Source organism: Limulus polyphemus, unplaced genomic scaffold, assembly GCF_000517525.1.
Source record: "Limulus polyphemus unplaced genomic scaffold, Limulus_polyphemus-2.1.2 Scaffold2451, whole genome shotgun sequence".
NCBI classification, from domain to species: Eukaryota; Metazoa; Arthropoda; class Merostomata; order Xiphosura; family Limulidae; genus Limulus; species Limulus polyphemus.
This window is the reverse complement of record NW_013668061.1, coordinates 136,811-160,885: the sequence shown is the minus strand read 5'-3', so window position 1 is coordinate 160,885 and position 24,075 is coordinate 136,811. Positions and strand designations below refer to the sequence as shown.

General features: G+C 33.5%; 1 protein-coding gene across 1 annotated transcript in view; it reads right to left on the bottom strand.

The window, feature by feature from the left end:
* LOC106466990 (myoferlin-like) overlaps nucleotides 1-24,075 on the bottom strand; it is a 135,331-nt gene that overhangs the window by 12,335 nt on the left and 98,921 nt on the right. Inside the window, exons 26-33 of the mRNA XM_022395076.1 lie at nucleotides 22,969-23,083; nucleotides 18,784-18,886; nucleotides 18,043-18,185; nucleotides 17,564-17,767; nucleotides 10,331-10,387; nucleotides 9,714-9,774; nucleotides 7,823-7,900; nucleotides 7,487-7,668 (exon numbers count right to left, since the gene is read on the bottom strand). Of these exons, the coding sequence (XP_022250784.1) occupies nucleotides 7,487-7,668; nucleotides 7,823-7,900; nucleotides 9,714-9,774; nucleotides 10,331-10,387; nucleotides 17,564-17,767; nucleotides 18,043-18,185; nucleotides 18,784-18,886; nucleotides 22,969-23,083 (943 nt within the window). The remainder of the gene's footprint in view (nucleotides 1-7,486; nucleotides 7,669-7,822; nucleotides 7,901-9,713; nucleotides 9,775-10,330; nucleotides 10,388-17,563; nucleotides 17,768-18,042; nucleotides 18,186-18,783; nucleotides 18,887-22,968; nucleotides 23,084-24,075) is intronic.

Genomic DNA, 24,075 nt, shown 5'->3' with positions numbered 1-24,075 from the left:
GCGGCTATTACAAAACTTTGCCAATTCCTGTCCTGTTTTCCTTCTTGTTCCAGTTGTCACTGCTGTAATTTTTCTTCTTGTTTATTTTCTTTGTCATGCAACAACTGCTGTAGTCTCTCTTCTTTAGTTTGCTGTTCGAGCTGCCATTGTTGTAGGTTTTCTTGCCACTTCTGTAATCTTTCTTCTTGTTTCTTTTCTTTTTCCTCCAACAACTGTTGTAATCTCTCCTCTTCTTGTTTCTTTTATCGTTCTTCTTGTTTCTTTTGGTGCTCTTGTGTTGCTGCCATCAAGTCTGCTATGCTGTAGTTTGATTCGCCGCTTCTTGTTTCCATTTTTCTATCTTCTGTCCCACTTCTGACACCAATGTGTTACGTCTCTGTATGTTAATTGATTTTCTGTAAATTCGTTCCGACAAAACTTTAGCGACACAAGTCCTTTCTTAAATAAAACTGGTTTATTCTTTCCGAACACAACTTTACCGATACACTTATTTTCAACAGTCGCTCTATAACAAACGCTATAACAACGAACGTTAACTTCAACAATACTTTCTGACTGCAGAACCTACACACATTGTCCCGTCACGTTGTGACCATCTCACATATACCAGACCACCCCCAATCTAGTAAATGCTAGGGCATTCATGAAGGTTCAAGAGAAGGAGTGGCGTGACACTAGTCACGTGACCTCGCTGACGCAACAGTATAATATGTACTAATATGATTCATATTATTCATAAATTCAACAAAATACATTGCTCAAAGTTTTACAAACCAATTAAGTCTGAAGGCTTATAACACTAAAAACTGGATTTCAGTTTCAATACTCGTGGTGGGCACAGCATAGATAATCCGTTGCATAGCTTTGTGCTTAACAACAAACAAACTTAGTAAAGTTTTGGCCTGTTTGAACATAAAATTATGTGAACTGAAAATAATTTTAAACGTACAAAACCTAATTACTTGTGTATTGCATTAGATAAAGTCCAATTCAGTTCATGTTTAAATAAAGAATTTCACAATTTCTTTCAATTAACTGCCCAATCCACTCCTCAAACAACTTATACCATTTGAGGTCTGATAAGGGTAAAAAGAAGCAAGCTATTTAGAACAGAAAATATATAGAGAAGAACTTTACACTTTTCAACATAAAATTTAATAAAAAGCTGTATTTATACCAGGTAATTTCATTTCCACAAACTACCTTAAGTAAGTTAAACATTATATGTATACAAATAAGTATACAGTGTATGTGTGTGTATACAGTTTTAAGCCTGCTAAGAATATGACTGAAGTAAACAGAATAAATTTTTTTGGATGATAACTGTTTTAGAAAAAAGATAAGTTTAAAAAATGCTAGATCAAAGTATAGGACATTTGTAGTTCTCTATTTAGAAGTTTATAGCCCTTAAACATATAGAACATTACATATTGTGTGAAATAAGTTGTGCTTCTTATCACTTTCAAAATATAATTCTTCAAATATTACATTTTAAAATTTGTATATAAAGTCAAAAATATTAAAATCAAAACAATTATTATGTGTAAAAACTTTATCTTTTCTGTTAACAGTCTGACATACCTCGAGAAATTATAGACAAGAATGTGAACGATCCAAAACAACGTTATGAGAGCTATATGAGTAAGTCACTTAAAAATTCACAGCATTCGAATAGTAAAAGTAAAGAACTATTAAATTTCTCTGTATAAAAAAATAAATCAGTGTACTTTCTAAACTAAATGTATGTGTTTTACAAATTTTACTTTTAGAATTGATTTGACTACTGTTTGAAATAAAGCTATATGTAATTCATAATAACAAATACATATTCCATTGTGACTTGTTTTTTTTTGTAAGCTAAGCCATAACACTGCAACCATGAATTCCCTGTCATATTTTTAAATAACAAGAAAGGCTAATCATGTAGAACTGAAGTAAGTGAGATAATAAATAAGATGTTTTTGGTACATGTGGTTTTGCTAGTTTTAAAAGATATCATTAGATATGAATTATAAAGCTTCAGTTGATTAACTTTTGAGATGGGCTGTCTTTGAAAAGGAGCCACAAAATCAAAACTAGTCTCCTGTAGCATCATTTGATCATACAACTTAGTCTGTTTTTCATAGGTAACCTGGTTGAGCTCAGAAAGAAACTACAGTATGAAAGAGAAATTTACAATAAGCAGACACAGGAATTTAGATCTATTCATAAAAATAAAGAGGATGAGATTCAGTCTGAAGTGGCTAAGTTCGTAAAGATGAAAAGGGAAATAGCACTGAAAGCCGTAAACACTTATACAGGGAAAAAACTCTCAAAACAGGTAATTGGATGAAGATTCTGTAACAGGGTTGTATTAAGATAATGCACAATTATTGCTTGCATGTAAGCTGTAAAGTGGATTATATATATATTTTTAATAGTTAAAGCTTCACACAATTCTGAAAGTTTGTTTCTGTGTTGTGTAATAAACTCACATATGTAATAACTTCTGGGACTCAGTAGCATGCTCTTCATAGTACAGTTATATTAAATGATAACAAAAATAAAGTACAAATATTCAGTTGAACAACTTTTTACTAATTTTTTATTCAAACTAAATATAAAAAAACCTTCATAATTTAAGAATGTAAAATTTGTCTCAACAAAGTGGTGTTTTTTATAATTAAGCCTATTTGATAGTTGGTTTTTCCTTGTTTTGATTTTCCAGTAATATTGAATTGAATTCACCTGTAAAACTTGCATGAATCATAACTGAAATGACTATAACATGCATAAAACATAGGAATTCAACTTAGATAGGCTTATTTCTGAAATACTGAAAACATGCTGTCAACAAAAATATACAGCTGAAAATTTCCTTTGTATATTGTTGAGCATACATCATTTACCCATAATTTTCCTCTTTTCTATCTTACATGTGACTTACTGTGCAAGTATCTAGAGATCTTACATAAACTTTGCTTCCCCCACTGTAATTTAGATTTTCTTATTAACAATCATGCTGTCAACTTTACTACAATATTATTTTTCTTTGCTATGGTATAATTGCCTTCAGAGCCTGAAAGTGTTAGCCCTAATCCTGACAACACTTTTTCAAGTCTCATTTTTTTTTCTCTTAGATATGCTATATATTTTCAGCATTGAACCTGTTACCATTATGCCTGGGGGTGCTTGTGTCATGTGAAATGATTTCCACATTTGGATCATTTATTTCTCCTATCTTCTCATGATACTGGAGTTGCAGATATTTTCAAAATTAGGTCTTTATTCAGAAACTTTGTATTGCTCTTCCTTCTCAAGTTTTGACCTCATTTGTGTTATTAGAGGGGAGGGAGGTCTTTCATGTGTTATTTTACTTTGACTTATCATCAGTTTTCTACCCAGCACATTATCCTTTGTGTTGTTTTGAAATATTCTTTTTCTGCATAATTAGTATTTATTCTTGTTCTCTTGATTATTTCAATCAGACTTACTTATCTACTTTAATGTCTTTATTACCTATATGTCTCACTGCTGTTGATTCTAATTTCATCTTGGTCCATTAGGTTGTGTTGCAAGGTACTCATCTTTTAATCAGCTGACCTTCATATATATCTTTCTAAACATTATGGTTTAAATGCCAAAAACATGTAAGATACAATAATTAAATACATTCCCCTTTTACTTATTAAGAATCAGTATTTATATCGATTTGTCCAGTCAGGACTCTTGCATGTTCTTTGATTTATCCTCCCTTTTTTTTTTCTGTCCTATGCAGTATATCAGCAACCCTTTATCATTGGCTTGCATTGAACAACAAGTACAGTACTAATAAACTAGTGTGCACAGTGTTGGGTTTTGTTTAATAGTTTGATTTAATTGGAAAGAAAAGTGACTCTAAAAACTGTAATTTGGTTTTATTATATTCAGTAATCTAGTTATAATATAAATATTAAAATTCATGCAAAAAAAAGAGGTAAAAAATGCATTGTTTACAAAACACAATTATTTTTTATGCTGAAAGACTCAAGTGTGTTAATTTAAAGAATTCATTAAATAAGGAAACTTGACCTTTTTTGATTTAACACAAAGATACTGGCCAAGTCTTTCACAATTCAACCAAAAAATTTTACCATATAAGTAAAATAACATTAATTTTTGCTTTTTATAGAAGGTATTGTCAGTAATTTTTTATATAGTGGTTGTTATGAGAAATTTCATTAAATTACACCATCATCAGGAGGTGGAATTTTACTTGAAGAGGGAAGAGCAGAGTGATCAAGTTTTGAGAAAAATTCAGCTGAAGAATTTTAAAATTATGCGTCAGCTACAGAAGATAGAACAACAGCTAAAAGAAAAGGTAATAATTGTAGGTACATTTCTTAAGTTTTCATGTGTAACTATGCTTCGTGCCTTTAAAAAAGAATAAACAGCCTTCAGAAAAATAAAGCCATTTTATACTTACAGACAAGTACAGGAACGTCGAGAGCCAGCACGGACCCCGGGGCAAACATCCTCTCTGGGCTCTCCTTCTCTCTTTTTTAACATTTTCAAGAATTTATTAAAAAGAAGATCCTAAATTAGGACAGCAACGAGCTCATAAACCAGACAAAATTATAGCAGAAGCCGTTTTTACCTCACAGTATGAGCGTAAAAATGTTAGTAAAGTAACAACAAATATCTATTAAATCTATAAAGTAACAAATACATATTAATTATTACTCAAATTATTATTTCAGTCGTTCTTAATGTATCAAGCATCTATATGCAAAGAAAAGTCAAAAGCTATGGTTTTTATCATTAAATGAAGATATAGCCTAAAGATGTCTTGCAGGCTTTACGGCATAACCAGGCTTCATTCGCCCGGGCCCCTGGGCAGTAGCCCCCCCTCCCCCCTTGTTGGCTGACCTGGACAAGTATTTTGGAGTAATGGCATATTATAAACAAGGTACTTGACTACTACTGATTTTAACCACTACAGCAGTGAAGTCATCTAACTCTTTAGATCAATACTAAGAAGCGAAAATGGAAAAACAGACTTTTGATAGAAGATTGCTTCAAAATAAAAATTCATTATTGTCTTGATAATTCTTGTATCTGAAAAATAACAGGTTATAATTCTTTGTTACTCTGTGATTATAAATCATTATTAGGATTTAAAAAATTCAAGTTACCCCTCCAGTAACCATACAAAGGGTTGTTCTATTAGGACATCTTAAGAATAATGTCTATGATACACTAGATTAAACATAAAACACTAAAGATATCTAGCTAACTTTCTCACCGTGGGCATCATAATAATAATTTTTTGAATTGGAGACTCTACTATCATTGTGACATCATCCCCTTTGTATATCATGGTTTAATTTATAGTTGATAAGATGTTATTAACAATGAGAATAGGACACAGAAGTTAGTCATCAGACAATATATAATTGACCAAAAATGTAAAATGTCCATGCAATAAACACTTCTCAAGACAATCAAAAAATAATTAGAATTAAAAGCCAAACCACTGTTGTAAAATAATACCACCTTTTCACTGTTATGAAAATCAAGCTTTTGATGAAGAAGTCATGTAGTCTGAAATGCAAGTGATAGGTCATTCAGCTTATACTGTATATATAGTTTATATATTTGGATGTTTTATTTATATGGAAAGTTTAGGCTTTCAGACTAATTGTACAGTTGATCGGACATCTTAACAATGTAGATCATCATCCATGACACAAGTAGCTGACCATTATCTGCTAAGCCCCAAGGTGGGTCAGCAGGAAGTTTATGGGCTTACAATGTTAAAATGTGGGATTTGATTCCTTGAAATGGACAGAGCATGGATATCTCATTGTTTAGCTTGTTGATAAAATAACAGCAAAGAGCATAGATATCTCATTGTTTAGCTTGTTGATAAAATAACAGCAACAACAACTACCTGTAAATTCTGGTTCATCAGACTTATAGGGTGCAGGCTATGTGGCTGAACATGATGTTCACATTATGTCTGTGTACAAACAGTTAGATCTAAACAAACTTCACAAGACTTAACTTTATACTTATAGAAGGAATAAGCTAATTCATATGTAATAGTGCCAAGAACATTTCACCCTACAGCCATATAACAAACTTATACTCAAACAGAATCTGCGGTCAAATCCACTCCATTTTCATACATAAACACACGACACATCCTGTGGATTTGTATCATTAATTTTCATTAATTGTAATTGAAACAAGCTACCTATATAGGTCAGAACTAAAAGTTAATGTATACTGTTACGTCTCTGTTCGTTAGTTAATTTTCCGTAACTTCATTCCAACGAAACTTTAGCGACACAAGTCCTTTCTTAAATAAAACTGGTTTATTCTTTCTGAATATAACTTTGCGATACACTTAATTTCAACAGTCGCGCTATAACAAACGCTATAACAACGAACGTCTCACGTTCTCAACTTCAACAATACTCCGTTCAATTACACACTCTATGACTGCAGTTCAATTACTCAATGTTCTGTCATGTTGTGACCATCTTATATATACCAGACTACCCCCAATCTAGTAGTCTCCCGATAATTCACGAAGGTTCGAGAATGACGTGGCGTGATACTAATCACGTGACCTCGATGTCGTAACGATACCATGATCCATGACCTGCTACAGGATCAAAGAGATTGGCTTGCTGTTGATATTGCTCTTCTGTTTTATGAGTAAGCCAATGTAGAATGTATAACTTACTCTGAATGGAAGTTATTATTATATACAATTATAATTTATAGTTTTAAAAAGAACAGAAAAATTTGTTTCATAGTTATAATCAGAATATTGCAAAGCTATACTTATTGAAATACTCTTTTATTATTTATAGACTGGGAATATTGTCTACAAAAACTAGAGAAATTAAAGATTCTTGCAACTGTGATGTGTTTAATAACTGGACCTAAAAGTTATAAAGCTTGGAATAAAAAGAAACAGAGAATAAGTGAATTTGATTAGATAATTAAAAAAATAATAATCTAAACAAAAAAAAAAGACTTATTAATTAGAATTATGAAATCAAAAGTTAAGGCCAAGAGAAGTAAAAATATTTGTAATAGCATTCTTCAGATTCTAATGAAATCAATTAAAAAAACATAGGCAGTTTTTGCTCACTTCTATGAATTAGACTAGTTTTGGAGAACATCAAAATTAGTTACGACCAAAGCAAAATATATTTATAGTAATTTACTTATAGAAGTAAATTTTGTTCATATGAAAGTTTTGTAATGTTATTGAAAAACATATTTCCCAAATATATGACACATTTTAATTTTATAACTTTCTGCTTGAAACTTCTTTGTAATTCTTTCTGCATTAAAAAACATTCACATTTTATATATTCATAAAATTTAATTACATATACAGCTTGTATCAAAAAAGTCTTCATTATGCATCATTAAGCATCTCAATATTTACACATTCATAAATTTATAATACCACAATCTTCATAAGTGGGCAAATTGATACACGTACAAATGCATCTCTGTCGTAGACCTCCACAGAAACAGGAGGAGGCTCCCTCTGCACATTCACTATATCCCCATAGAAGATCACTTCTTCAAACAAAAGTGTCTGATCCCATGTTGGACACAAACTCTGAGTCACAACCTCTGTTTTCTGACTCTGGTTCATGAAACTGATGCAGGCATATGGATCTGAAAGTATTCTATTATAGTTACAAGTATATATGAACATGAGAGTATAATTTATGAAACTTATTCAGGCACATCAAAAGAGAACATCGTGCACAATTACTGGGATATTACATATAAAAAATGTTTCTTTCTTCAGCTATAGTACTATACTAACCAGAAAAACCTGATTTGTCCAGTGCAGCAAGGTCTCTTGCTTGATAAATGTATGTTCTCAACTGGAACCTATGAGCAGCTAGAACAAGAACTTGTAATCATTATTATGGTACTTACAAATATCTGCTTAAGAATATCTATTGCTTCATATTCAAGTTAATGAATAAACTGCTAATGTCATTTAGAAACAAGCAAAAAACACAATTATAAGATCCTCACATAATTTTTACTACTTTTTCTTGGAAAGCTAAATATGTTTTAAGTTACAACAAGAAAGATACAACTGGTTAGAGAACTTTTTTTTCCCAAATGTCACACTAATTAACCCTAATATGTGCCATTAATAGCTAGATCATTTATGTAACTAATTTATTACAAAACAGAAATAATTTTTATCTCATTCCAGTGTCAAAAGGTTTGTTTACTTCTATTTCACATAGAAATTTCACAATTAGCAAAAATTTAGAATGATAAACAATGGCTTGTATAGACTAGAAAATAACAATAAAGTTTTCATTGTCACAGAATAACATTTGAAATTTCTTTATATTATCTTTAGTTCTCTCATGCATTCATCATAGATCAGTAATCAAACCTAATGTCATCATAAGAAACTAAAAAATTATTTAACTTCGACATTTGTTGTTCTGTTCATTATACTTTAAAAATCATAAAATAAGTCTAGACATCAATCACAAAAGTATGCCATTTTTAAACAATAATATTTGTTAGATATACTCAACTGTTTTATTTAAGTTTAATGCAAGAGTTATGATTTATAGTTTATATAGTGTGAGTATTAAATTTAAATATTTTTAGAAGCGACAGTTTATCACAAGCTTGTTTACATAACTGTTTACGAATCATACGTTGTGTAGTTCACTAGTTATGAATTGGTGATTCTTATATTATTGCATCATGTTACTAGAACCTTCTAAGTTTTCTCATTGTTTTAATTGAGTATTACTGCATCATGATATCTTGTAATGTGTGAAACGTTCTATACCTCTCATGGGGTATAAATAGACGTCAAAAATTTAGTTCGAGAGATAGATCTAGATTGTGTGATTGTGAGTTTATATTATTATAGCCATAAAGAGCATGTAGTAGCAATTTTTAAATTGAAACTATCACAGATTATATTTTAATAACAGAGTAGAGAAGAATAATTCGACTTGTCAATTGTGTTCTAAAGTAATTGAACCAGACTGTGTGGATTTTGATGAAAAAAAAAAGAGACAATTATTTAAAGCTCTGGATATAACTGTGGTAACCAACAGTTATAGTGGTGATTTTAAAATGAAATTATCACAGACTGTATTGTAATATCAGAAGAAGGAAGAATAATTTGTCTTATCAAATTGTGTTCTGAAATAACTGAACCAACCTGTGTGGACTTTGATGAAAAAAAATAGTTATTTAAAGCTTTGGATAAAACTATGATAACCAACAATGTAACAAACATTTGTATATACATTTGACTTGTTTTAATATATTATTTCAAAACAAGTGGACTGTGTGCTGTTTGTTTATTGTTCAAATAAAGAATCTGGCCCATACATAAAACCTGACAATATTAATTAGATCTTCAGAACCAAATGTAAATTTTGTAAATTCTAGCATTTAGATGTTAATCAAAAACATAATTCATAGGTATTTTACAGAGATAAGTAACACGAAATTTTGGAAATAAATGTTTATATAGGAACTTTCTGCTAGATATTTGTTTTAATATTTTGTATTTAAAAATATTCTGTATAGTTTAATTCTTTTATTATACATAGAAAGCTGTGAGTACATAAATGTACATAAGCATGAGTACATAAATGAACTATACATAATTTGAGTAATTATTTATGCATACACTCTTTTTTAACAATAAATTTACTCACATTTAAAAACTAAAAATAAACGCGGGCAGCTGAGTAGAGCCATCCTAGCTTCTTCAGCAGTCTAAATAAGTATAGAAAAAATACATAAAAAATTATTCTGTGCCAAATTATTCAAAAAATACTTCCCTAATTCAAATAAAATATATATAGTTTTTTTTACAAAGAAGTTTCTCACTGTACAAAATAAATGTCTATCATAGTTGTTTTTGAAACACACAGTACATGCATCATAAGAACAAGACAACAAGCTGTCCATATGCCATACATCAAAATGACATTATAGTGTTCATAACATTAAAACATCTTTATATTTAAAAGTTTACATTAAGTATCATAAAAATTACCCAAATCCTGTACCATATGCCAGGTAAAGAGAAATAGACAGAAACCATCCCATCACAAGTGGCTTGTAACATTTACAGGATGTAATATTTGACACCAAGTATTTCACAAATGGAATGATTAAAAACGTTTTGTATGATGATGATAATTTCTACAGAATTCACCTAAATTCTTACTTCGTTATATCATTTTAAGTATACCGCAAGACATTATAAGGCACAAATTCCTTGGTCTCATGATCATCCTGTAAATGTATAAAGTAGTGCAAATTTTACCTTTTGGTGAGAAGAATCTGTTGCTTCTGACATCAGTTTTTTCCATACAGTACTAGCCTACAACATTTTGAAAATTTTCAAACTCAGTCTTTTCATAACATCATAGTAACTTAAATAAGCCAGGTTCCAAGTTATTATATTCTTGAAAGTGATACATTAAACCTTGTCTCCAAATTTCTTGGTAAACTTTTGTATCACCAAACTTCTACAAGAAACTTAGTCATCATTAAATGTTATTTTAAAATTCTTCAAAAAATGAGCACTTTGTATGAGAATATATTTTGAAACTGTGTAGTAAACAATATTTATTCCTTTTTCAGTAACAATATCTATATCATACAATTCATAATAAAAAATGCAGAACCACAAAATAAATATAAACTAAAAAAATAATATTAAATAGTTTTATCTAAATTGTCACCTTTAAACAAAACCATAACTTCAAAATGTTATTTTTATCTAAATTCTTAATTTTCAGAAATCATATAAATTCAAAATAATGTTGATTAGTTTTATCTAAGTTCTCATTTCTTAGTAAGGCAGTATCCCAAAGTAGTCCCCCAAGGAACAGCAATATGTTTATGGGCTTATAACACTAAAATCATTCTTCAGTTCCCCACAGTAGACATGGCAGATAACTTAATGTGGCTTTGCTGTAAAAAACAAAATCTATTTTCTAAGTTTTCAGCTTTTAACAAGCAATAACCCCAAAATAATGTTAATAAGTTTTAATATAGTGATGGAAAATGTTCAGAAAAAAATACACATTAATATATTTTAAGGCATTTTTCACTTTCCTTTCATTTGTGTTTTCCTCATTATTTAAGTTTATACAAAAAAACTAATTTTTCCCTAAAACATACAATAATACAGAAGTATGAATCCACATATACATAAGTTCAATAACATTAATAATTATCTGTGATTTGGAAAAAGTATTAAAAATAATTACATAGTAATGAACATAAGTATGAAAACAAACTATGAACATATAGGAGTCACTCAAATTGAGTAATGGTAACAAAATGATGAATTTAATAGATACAAAACATTATATATCAAAGAAAATACAAAAGAAAAATGAACACGTTGTACAATGCACTATTTTGCTTACAAAGAGCATCATAACTTGTTTAGATGTTGCCGTACAATTTATCAATGTACAATTGTGGATTACTGTTCCAAATGTTTTGTATTTCTCCCCCACTAGTCAACCACCTTCTTTGGTCACCTTTTCCCCTTCTCAGATCTTATACAAGTCCATACAGGCTCAAGAATGTTATACTGGGAATCTGTGCAAGCCAAGTCATTGTTGCGAGTGTTCCAATGGCTTCTTTAAACTAGCAAGATATTGTTTCACCACATTTGTTGGATGCTCAGGATCAATGTCTTGCTGGCAGATGAATCCTCACCTGATAAGTTGTGTTCCTAAGAGAATGCCATGATGGATTAGGTTGAGGCTGTAATTGTCAGGGTACCATCATTTCTATGTACATTTCAAACATAACTGGCTGAGATGCACCTACAAACTTGTACAGATCCGTCACTATGTTTCACTGTACACACTATACATTGGCTACAATACAGTTCTATCCACAGTCAATCAAACTGTTATTGATTATTGCCAAATAATTCAAACTTGGATTTGTTTATAAAGAACTCATTCCCTTGCACTGTTTGTGATCTGATGCCAATTTCAACCTTTTGGTTTGATCACCTCTTCTCAGCAGCAGCTTTCAAGTAGCTACAAATCTACCAACATCTCTTCGTGTTACTTTGTATATTACTGTTCTTGAGTTAAGATTCAACCCATATTTAAAGTAAGATTTTTGGCAAGCTGTAATCAACCATCATCTACCTTCTAAAGAAAGTACCTAAGATACTTATCACTACTGAGGAGTTTTGGTTTCCCACCTTAAACACTTCTATTATTAAACATGCAATTCCAAAACAATCCACTTATCTCTCGGCATACAGTAGCTATTCCTTGTGCATCTACCTTTGAAATTTTGTGCTTGCCACTAGCTTTGAACTCTCTCCCACCTAAGACACATTTTGACATGAACTTTGCTAGTGTGCATGATGCAATCATCATGGGACATTAGCTCTCCATCAATAGGAGGGTAACATATCCTCCATGTTTAGTACATCCCCTAATAATTTGCACTTGATATCAAGTTCATTCTTACATTCGGCACTGTTTTTAACTTTAACGTAATCAATTTCATGAGATTTGTACTACCTTTTGAAAGCATTAACTTACTTTTGCTTACATTCAGATTGTTAATACTTCTTGTTTCTAGTTTTATTGTTTGTTTTAACCTAAGTTTGAAGCTGCAGCAATAAGAAAAAAATGTATATTGTTCTGAAGACTTGCTTGGGAGTAGTTACTCAACACGAACATTCAAGTCATGGTATATTCTATCTCCTCCTAAGATTCTGGCAATGTTAATGACATTGTACTATGTCTGTGGACACTGGAGGATCATTAGCTGTGGAAGATGTTACCATCATAGTTCATCATGTTGTGGGTTCTTTGTTGTCTTCCTTGCCTCATCTTCTCGTTCCTAGGTCTCTGTATATTCTCCTCTTTCTGAACTCAACCATGAGAACGAGAACTTTGATAGGCTTTTTCCACCTCTCAGTTTTCCCTAGATTAATCTTTACCTGTGGAAGAAAATGTTACTCCTCCAAATCTCTTTGTGGATTTGATTAGTCAGGTTTGTACCTTGCTTTCCCTTTCTCCCATGTCTTTTGATTCTTCTCATTCCTTGCTACATGACTCTCACACTGAGTATTATTTGCTCTTTCCTCCTTCTCCAGACTTATTTTTGAATAAAGTTCAGTGCTAATCTCAAATGCCACAGCTTCTTCGATTCCAGTATTCCTTCCTTGCACGTTCTTAGATTCTCAATTCCTGGAGTCCCTTCTACCTGCTTGTAGTTCTGATCCCAGCCCCAGTTTCTCTATCTAATGCTAAATTTTCCCATCTTTTCCTCCTTCTTACTCATCTCTTTCAACCCCTGTCCTCTCCTCCTCTCCTGTCTGAAGCCCTACACTGTGATCTCAATGGATTTCTGAGGATCTACAGTTGGTGTTCTTCAATACCTTGGCCAGGGATTTGTCTTTAGCCTTGTCCTTTTTCACATGGTTACTATATTGTTGGGACCTTCTAGGACATGATGTTCCTCTCTCTATTGTCTGTTTTCCCCATCCTCTGTAACTTATGTCAAGCTCCTTTCTTTTGTCTAAAGTATTTGGGGGTGTTCCTAATACCTTGGAGACTCAACCCAAGGCTGCACAACATTAATTCTTTCTTATTTCATTGCTTTCTCAACTCTTCTATCTTCATGAGTCGACCTCCTTCCCTGACCCCATGAACCTTCTACCTTGCTTACTTTCCTGTTTCTTGACCCTCTACCTCCTCTCACTACTCCCACTCCCATAGGATCAGTTGTCACATGTCCTGCTGATAATTCCCTGCCTTTATACCAAATCAGCTTTGGTACCATGGGAGCACATTTACAGATCTCTGGATTACTTTTGTGGCTCACCAGTGAACCTTTCTCTTCATTTCCTGTCTTTTCTCCTGTTTTCAATTTTCCTGTTCCTCTTCCTTCTTTTTTAGACCTTTTGGACAAGATATCATTTGCCCCTCTCTTGAGTTTTATTCTAGCCTTCTTTGTCATCCCCAAAAAGAAAATAGACTGGCATCCCATCATCAACTTTTTTCTCTCAACCACTATCTGGTGGTTCCTCAATTCATGATGGAGGGGTTTCTTCCTCTCTATTGGTCCTTTTCCCCAGGACTTTGGATAACCAAGGTTGATATTTCAGACACCTTTCTACACATTCCAATTGCCCTGTCTGTGCAACATAACCTTTGTTTCACTCACCAGGATCAGGTGTACCAATTTCAAGCTCTGACTTTCAGCTTCTTATATCTTCAACTAAGTCATGAGAGCATTTGCTTGCCACATTCACCATCTTGGATGTTTGGCTCCTTTTCACCCTTTTCTTGAAAGGCCTCCTTATTGGCTATGTTACTTCTCATCCAAGAGGCAGCTCATCTGGGTTGGCTAGTCAAGTTTTCCAAGTCATTTCTAACTCTGACTCAGTACTTAATCCACCTTGGAGTCTTTTTCAGTTCTCACCTCAGTTAAGCTTAGCCTCCCCCTATTCACCCTTTTCTTGAAAGGCCTCCTTATTGGCTATGTTACTTCTCATCCAAGAGGCAGCTCATCTGGGTTGGCTAGTCAAGTTTTTCAAGTCATTCCTAACTCTGACTCAGTACTTAATCCACCTTGGAGTCTTTTTCAGTTCTCACCTCAGTTAAGCTTAGCCTCCCCCTATTCATCGGCATGACATGGAGTGTTTAATCACCTATACTTCCCAGATGGGAGATTCTTTCTTTTGAGGGTTCTTGTGTCTATAGAACATCTTATTCCTCTAGGCCAAGCTCACATGAAACTTCATGGACACTGAGTGATTAATGAAACATCTCTTAATATCCTCTGCAGTCTTTTGTGATTCTTCCACCTTCCATTCTCAATGATCTATCTTGGTGGCCAACTCGTGCCAGCACTATATTCAATGTCCCACTATATATCTTCCATCAATCTTGGCCCTATACAATCATTCTGACTTTGACCATCTTTCATGTCTGGTTCAGGTGGTAAGGTGTTACTTAGCATGCACAATTCCCTTTCAGGGTTCTTGCAATCATTTATTCTTGCCATGGGACCCCACTTCTTCCAGGAATCTGTCATTCTGTTTATTTACTGGATGGTTTAATCAGCTCATCTGGATCATTTATTCTTCCCTGTATGGAGCTTCATGCTGGCTGTATCATGTCACTTCACATCAAATCTGCCACTTCACCCATTCTCTGGCCTTGCATTTTCAACAACTCTTCGATGGGATCATACAAGGTGGAATGTGGACAACACCTTCATCACACATTATCTCCACCACCTGCCAGTTTCATCTCTATCTGGATTTCACCTCCCTCTAATATCCATACTCCAGTCCACTCACCATCTTTAACCCTTTCGAGATGGGTCACATGTGAAAGGACATGCCATCTTGTTTGTTGACTCGCATTCAAAATTTTATTGAACTAATATTTCATGAATTTATGTCAATAACTTTGGTATTAAACTGCATATTATAATTCAAATTTCAGTACTATATATATATTACTATATATTACTTTGCATGATAGATAGGCAACATGTAAAAACATTGCCTTATAAATCTTAAAACTAAATAAAAAAAATTTAAAGCATTGTAATGTTTACTGATAATCTGCCAAATTTCATTAACATTCACTTAATAATTTAAAAGTTACAGCATGAAAACTATAACAAGCACAAAATGGTTACAAGGTTAGTCCCAGGGACCGAGCCCATGCTGAAAGAGTTAATGGGTAAACACTTCTTTATTTCCTTATCCACTTGTAGTAACCATCTCATATTCTTCTCCAAACCAACCCATTTACATGTTGCCTTACAGGGTATACTTAATTTCCTAAGTCTGCATCAAGTTAGGGGTAACAGAAAGTGTTACTCATACTCTGGTTTTAATGTACCCATTGTTGAAATAGGGTTTTCCACAAGGCCGCTAAAGTGGTTTATATATCAGTGTCCATTCCTGACCATAACTTCCATGGACTATCATGGATAAAGTCAGCACTGAGGGAGTGACTGCCCACTTCCTTGGCTCATGCATGCCAGCTTTTCAAAGTAGGTTTCACAGTAGCCCATTGCACTTTTTCCAGATTGGGTCAAGTCACCTTTCTGGAGTCTCCCCAACACAAATCTCTCCCCCCAGTCCTTGAGTGGAGTATAGAAGATCCTTGTGATTCTTGGTTTCTACCTACTGGGGTGGTCAATTTGAAGAGTTCTTCACTGGCTGTGTGAACTCTCTGGAGAGAGTCCAAATGGGCAGCACAATGCAGTGGGAAGTGGGACAGGGTTGTTCATGTCAGTGTAGTGCAGATCACCCCTATTATGTTACATGTCAATTTCCTAGTGGCTTTGACAAGTTATATGAAGCAAAATGTTCTTCTTGGGAGGCAGGAAGGGACATTAGTCTTTGTTCCTATATGTATGGTGAGTAAATTGTACAACAGAACACATACCAAACTGTACAGTCTGCTTATTGCCCTAACTTCATATCCATTTGATCTATTATGTGCAAAAACTCAGTTGGTCATATATTTTTCTAGTCCATCTCTGCACCACATTGGCTTAATTTCACCCTTCTCTTTTCATACTTCCATCCAGAAGAAGAGTATACCTTGCATGAGAAAGATGAAGTCTCCCACAAGTGTTGCCCCTCTAGTAAGCTCCTAGAATTGGGTGTCATGGTCCATGGGCTTTCCACTTCTTAGACCTTCTTTAAAAGGCATTCACCTAGATTCTTATTGCACTGGCCCCTCCACCATAACAATGTGAGATTCTAGTTACACTGTGCAGAGAGGTAAGTAGATCATTTCAGAAGTTAACAATTTCCTTACCTGAAAATGTATTTCCAATAGATACTTACCTCTTTGCATACTTTCCCATACTTCCTCCTCACTATCAGTGCACATTATTCTTGCCTCATATAAGAATTAACTTGGTTTCAAGTGCAAGTGCTTAGGGGATCTACTACACATGGAGGATATGTTGCTCTTCTATTGTTGAAGGGCTATTGTTGTTATGATGATTGTATCATGCACTAGCACAATTCACCTCAAACACATATCTTAGGTGGGAGATAATTTAAGGTTAGTGGCATGCACAAAATCTCAAAGGCAGATGCACAAGGAATAGCTACTCTGTGCAAACAGGTATCTATCAGAAATACATTTTTAGGTGAGGAAAATGTTAACTTTTCACATACTCTCTTCAAAGTTTTGAATACAGTTCCAACTGAAACATGGAATCTTTTAACAACTGTTCACATAAAATATCCTTACTCAGCCAAATCCTTTATTTCTAACAAAAGTTAGTACAACCAATTTTATATTATGTCTGTAACATGTAAATACTGACTTATAATGATACAGAGACTGAATGAATTAAAAGTTACAGAATATTGTTGCAGCTGTTAAAAAGTGACTTAATAGCAAGTGCTAATGGGGTAATCCTCTAGCTCAGTTGGTCAAAGCACTTGCCTGAAGTGTGACAGTTCTTGGGAAATATACAGTGTCAAAATAAGTTCAAGAATATTAATCATTCTACTAACCTTTGGCTTAGCAGTTCCTGTCAGGTTAAAGACTAATGGGGCAGTAGGATCCTCAGCCACAAGTTTTCTATGCCACCTGCGCCTTCTTACTAAGTCCATTCTCTTTGGCCTTGAATGAAATTTCATATTAAACAAAGGTGCATATTCCCAGCCATTGCTCAATGATGCATCCGAATGGCAAGAGCTCTGTGAAATCTTATCTATCTGAAAAATTAAAAGAACAAATCAAAGTTAATTATAAATCATTTCAGTTACAGTAGAACTCAAATTTAAGATTTATGAGCTTAGTAACAATTCTTTTATAACAAAAATTGTAATACTATTTTCAATTTTGTGCAATATCTTTAAATTAGAAATTAAAATGAGAAAAAAGTAAAATATTTTGATAAAACCTTTTTTGGCAACTTGTACTGTTTTCCACATACCTTAGTAATTTAAACTGCAATCTTATTTAAAAATTTTTTAAAAAGTTTACATACATCTGATGATGATTCTAATGCAGACTGAATACGGTCTTTTGTGTAGTTCCGCTGCCTTACCCACCGTCTCCGTCGGCAAAGATGGAAGGTTTTCTCAACAGGATGGTAACCTCCAAGTGTTGCCTCCACTGTGTACTCCCATCCTATGTCACCAATAGAAAACAAATTAATCTTAGTAACTTTCAATAAATGGAGAAAAATTTAATACTTTTAAAATAAAAGGTTAAAAAGATGGATGATTTCATAATTTCATAACAAACAAGAGAGAATCCTCAATAGCTGCAGCACTCGAAATTCTTTTAGACAGGATTAAATTAATCTATGAGACCTTTTTTTCCCTTTTTATTAGCTATATTTTTGTGTGCCAGCAATACCAAGCATGAGGCACATGTATACCCAATTCAATTTTATAACTCATCAAGATCTCTACCAACTTACCCTCAAATTGAAATTATTTTAGGCAGGTTCAGAGTAAATTAATTTATGAGACTTTGGGTGTGGGCAAGTACATCAATTGAACGGGTTTGACCTCCTGAATCCAAAAACTGTAATTAGATCTAAAATTGGTCAAGAGATGACAGAGCTATGAGCTAAACAATTTGTATTTGAAAATAAACAAAAACTATGAGCCCCAATGCTGTGTCTAAAATTATTAGGAGGTAGAAACAAGCTTTTATACAGTGAAAATTATGAATTGTTTCACTCACTCCTTAACAATACAAATGTCTCTACTGATCATACCTTCTTCATCCACAGCTCTGTTTAGGTCTACCTGCCAGACATCATCCCATTCCCAGTTGGGTGGTAATTCAATATCATCTCGTGGAGTTTTTGGATCTCCTCGCTGTAAAAACAAAACAGATACAAAACTCTTTTCCAGATAAAGTGAAAAAATTAAACTAAAATATAATTTTTTTTCTAAATTAAACATATTTTACACAGGGATATGTCACCTCTGAAATATGTCAATAATTCTAGTGGGATATTGAAAAGCAAAAAAAAAGCAAACTAAGCCATGCAGCTTACCATGAAGAAAATAAGTCTTAAGCATTGATACAAGCCATGTTATATGTTTATATATGAAATGTTGATATCAATATTAGTTTACCAGTTTCAATATTTTTGAAGCTACAGAAGATGAAATTGAGGAGCCAATAATCAGACATATCAAAGTCACTGTAATTCATGTGGAAAATATTAGAAGAGACATAAACCTATCAAATTGATTGGAAAACCCATCTTACAATAGCTGTCAACAATCTATAAACCAAAACCAGGAGATAAAAAGGCACCTATTAAAGTTTTGCATAATGATTCAGATGAGGTGTTAATGTTACTAATGGTATAATTATTTGGACTATTATTCTCGTATTTATTATGTGTATTATTATCTTCACAACATTTTGACCAGTGAATTCTCTGGCCTTCATCAGGTGTTATATCAGACATTTTTTTGTATGCATCACAACTGGAAAGCTCTTTGTGGAATTACCAGAATTCGAACCCCCGAATTTGTGATCCCGAATATGGACACTCTAACCACTTGGCTATTAAAAGGACATTTTTTTAGATGTTTTGGAAGTAAATCTATTTTTTATCTCTAGTATTTTTTTTGTCTCAATTTTTTTTTCTGTAATACTGGGATCCAAATAGAGCTTATGTCTACACTTGGCTTACTGATGGAATTATTACATAGTCAATACTACTTCCTTAATCATCCTTATTTTCCAATGTGGCTCCATGTCAATGATAGTGACTTTGTCCCATGCTGGTCTGTTTTCTCCATCAGACCATGCATGCCAGACTTGTTGATCTCACCACGAGTGGTTGCCTTCCCATGCTCTTCCAATCTGACAGACATAGGAATGAAGTGATTCTCCTTTGTATGATCCACCACAACTGCATGGAATGTCATTTATGCAGTTATTTGTAAACTTAAATGACAGACAACTGACATTGTATGAAGAGGCAGTACTCAATAAAGGGCTGAACTTCACACCCACTATCAAATGAATCAACCACTTTGACATAATAGCTCTGATAGAAGAGACAGCAATACAAATAGGGGGGAAAAGAAGGTGAGAAGCTATGCTGGAAAGTCAAACAAGCATTAGAGAAGGCAAAGGTGAATCTGTCCAAAGAAGAGCAAGCAGCTATCAAGAAGCTCAAGAATGATGACACAATATTAATACTCCCAGCTGACAAAGGAATTTTCACCATTGTCATAAACAAGGAGGAGTACACTAACAAGTTCAACAACTTAGTGAGTGATGGGACATACAGCAGAGAGACCCTACATCTGTGACCGAACGAAAAATGTACAAGATCCTGAAAAAAAAACAAGAATAAAGGAAGCTTGACCGATATACAATATAGACAGTTGAATCAACATTACAGCAAACTACCACACATGTAAGGCCTACCAAAAATACACAAGACTGGCATACCCACTAAGACCAATTGTCAGCTGCTGGGGCTCAGTACTTCACCCAATGGACCAAGATAATCAGTCCCCTTATTGGGAAGTCATCTTCATACATAAAGAACTCCACCTACTTCGTCTCCTTAATCAAGAACATGCCCATAACACCTGGCATGCAAATGGTTAGCTTCGATATTGGGAGAATGTTCACTAATGTACCCACAGTTGAGGCCTTAACTGTAGTGAGGAACTGACTGGTTATGGATGAAACTCTACTAAAAAGAACATGCATTCCAACCGATAACATCATGGAGATGCTTACTTTCTGTGTAACCACCACAGCCTTCCAGGTAGATGGTTTGTATTACCAACAGAAGAAAGGGATGGCTATGGCCTTGCCATTGTCACTTGTGATTGCCAACACCTATATGGAATACTTTGAGAATCAAGCATTGGTAGCTGCACCTCTCATATCAGCAGTGTGGCTTCAATACGTTGACAACACGTTCGTCCTATGGTAACATCAAGAGGATATAACGTCATTCCTGGACCGTATAAACAGTCTTCGTCCATCAATCCAGTTCACCATGGAATGTGAAAACAACAACACACTACCATTACTAGATGTTTAAGAGGAAAGATGTGAAACTGGTTTCAAGACATCTGTGTACTATATACCAACAACCACCAGTCACACTTCGAGTCATACCATTCATCTACTGTTAAGAAAGGTATTGTGGGATGCCTACAACATTGTACATATGCCATCAGTGCTGACGACACAATAAGAAAACAAGAAATGGACCAGTTAACAGAGACATTCCAGAGAAATGGATACCTAAAAGGTTTCATAGAACAGACACACAGAGGACATACTGAACAACAGGCACACATACACCAGAGGCCTATCAGAGAAGATACAGAGAATCTGTGGATGATACAACATCAGGACCATTTTCAGAAATAATACAACACTCCAGAGAACATTCACCAAAATCAGACCATCGACGTCTAAGAAGCAAACAAAGAACTGCATATATGACATTCCATGCAGTTGTGGTAGATATACAAAGGAGAAACATATCATCTTCTGTCTGTAAGATTGGAAAAGCATAGAAAGGCAACCATCCAGGGTGGATTGAAAAGTTTGGCATCACATAACATACATGATCTGATGGAGAACACAGACCAGCATGAAATGAAGTCACTATCATCAACATTGGAAAATAAGGAAGATCAAGGAAGCAGCACACATACCACTGACTACTAATCCAATCAGTAAGCCAAGTGTATCTCAAAATGGCTCCCAGTATTACGAAAAAAAAATATTTGGACAAAGAAAAAAACAAAAAAATACTAGAAATAAAAAATAGAGGTACATCCCAAACATCTCAAAAAGTGTCCTATTGATAGCCAAGTGGTTACAGTACCTGTATTATAGATCAGACGGTCAGGGATTCGAATCCTGGTAATTCCACAAATAGATTTCTGGTTGTGATGCATAAAAAAAAATGATACACCACCTGACCCCAGCTGGAGAATTCACTGGTCGAAACATAATAATACACATAATAAAGACAAGAATAATAGTTCAAATAATTATACCATTAGTAGCATCTATTATACTTTAAGCTCAAATTCAATTTCAAATGACATAAAATATAGAAAAACAGACAATATCTTTCTACAAGCCATCTCAAGAGCTGTCTATATTTTTACCAGTAATCAAAAAACATTAGTATGTTTTAAAACACCATTAACTTCTAGAGGACATCATCACCTAGAATTCACATGATGCAGACAAGTCCGCTGAAAAATTGGTTTAATACAATTAAGAAAAAAATAAATGTACATATACTGGAGTTTGATAAGAAATTATACAAAAATATAAGGTATATTTAGGAAATAGAGGAGCCTATAACCTATTTCCTAAACAATGGAAACATCTGAAGCTGTCTACTTGCCATACTTACTAAGCATATAACTAAATTAAATGTTTTCTCTTGGAAGAATATCCCTACAGCTTTCAAAGAGATATCATTTAACATAAAAACATTATAACAAATGAAAATAATGTCAAAAGAAACTATGAAAAATTTCAAACTCTTGTGTTTGCTCCTAAGTACTGTCAACTTCTCAGTAGAATCCTTTATTTACCCCTATGGGAACCATGGGTAGCAAATATGCTGACAAACCACAAATTCCTGCTACAACCATTTTTATTATTCTCTACTGAAGTAGGCAGGTTAGAAGCATTTCCATTTAGTCGTTTTTAGCTGTTGTTCTAGCTATTTCCAAAGCTGAAACTTCATTAGTAACTGTTAAGTCCACTTACTGTGATATCATAAAATTGTTGCAATGAAAAGTTGTAATCACTGACTTGAAAAACAAGACATGGGTTGACAGTTTTATAGCATATATGACCTATACTTTGAGATTAGCAACAAAATTCTCGAAAATAGATAATATCCTTCAGTTTAACCTAGTTTTATGGTGTAACTTACTAGATCTGTCCAAGGAGTTGGGGCTGAGACCCAGTGACCTCCTGGTAATCTGTTCTGATTCTCATAAACATCTTCTAAGAATGAACGATGGCCCGCATCTTCATCATACTGCATACTGGATACAAGAACATATGAAGATGTAGAATTATGGTTCAAAATTTAAAAAATCTGAATCTCTCAGTCAGTCCTAAAGAACTTGCAATTTTGTTACCTTCCATATAATTGTATTTCAGAGTTTGAATTCATTTATGTTAATGAGACAATTCTGAAAAAGCTACTGATATAACAGTTAAATTATTAGGATATATTAGTCCTTTTTAAGCACATTTACGATATTTCATATTCAGTTTGACTTGACAAGAGCAAATTTCTAGTCATATTACGAAAGAGTAATTTTTTGAATAAAACAAATATCCAACATCTGAACATCATTCCAATTTTTGTTATGTTGCAACACTTCTTTTAGGTAAATTTGGAGATTCTGCCCTAAGCATATCCATATCTGAAGAGCCTTTAACTCAGTTTATCACAATTTATATTAAGAATGTTAACAAATTCACACTTTAACATATATGTGATAAAAAATTATGTATATATATATTAACATGTTCAAAAAACAAAAGCAACAATCTGTGTTTATTTAGCAGCCCTTTCTAGTTTATACAACAAAGATTTAATAAGTGGTTCAGAATACTGCAACTAGAAAATCTGTGAAAATGATGACATAAAAAGAAACATGTATTATACTCCCAGTTTACTGTAAAATAATGATATGTATAGTCACAACTTTCTGAGACTAATTTATTTTAACAGTTCAGAGACAGCATTTGTTAGAAATCCATAAATGTTATCATTTTCTCACAATGGAAATGTATTTCCAATAGGTACTAACCTCCCTCCCCATAGCTATTTTGACCTTCATTTGCCCTCTATGCATTGGTAAATATTATGAACAGCACACCAATCTTTTATACTCCTATGTTTTTAGTCTTACAACATGTGCTTATCATATGACCACCCTCCACCAATCCCACTGCACCCTCTATACTAATTGCTGGTAGCTCCCTCTACTTTCGAGAATTGGCATATACAAACCTGAAAACACCG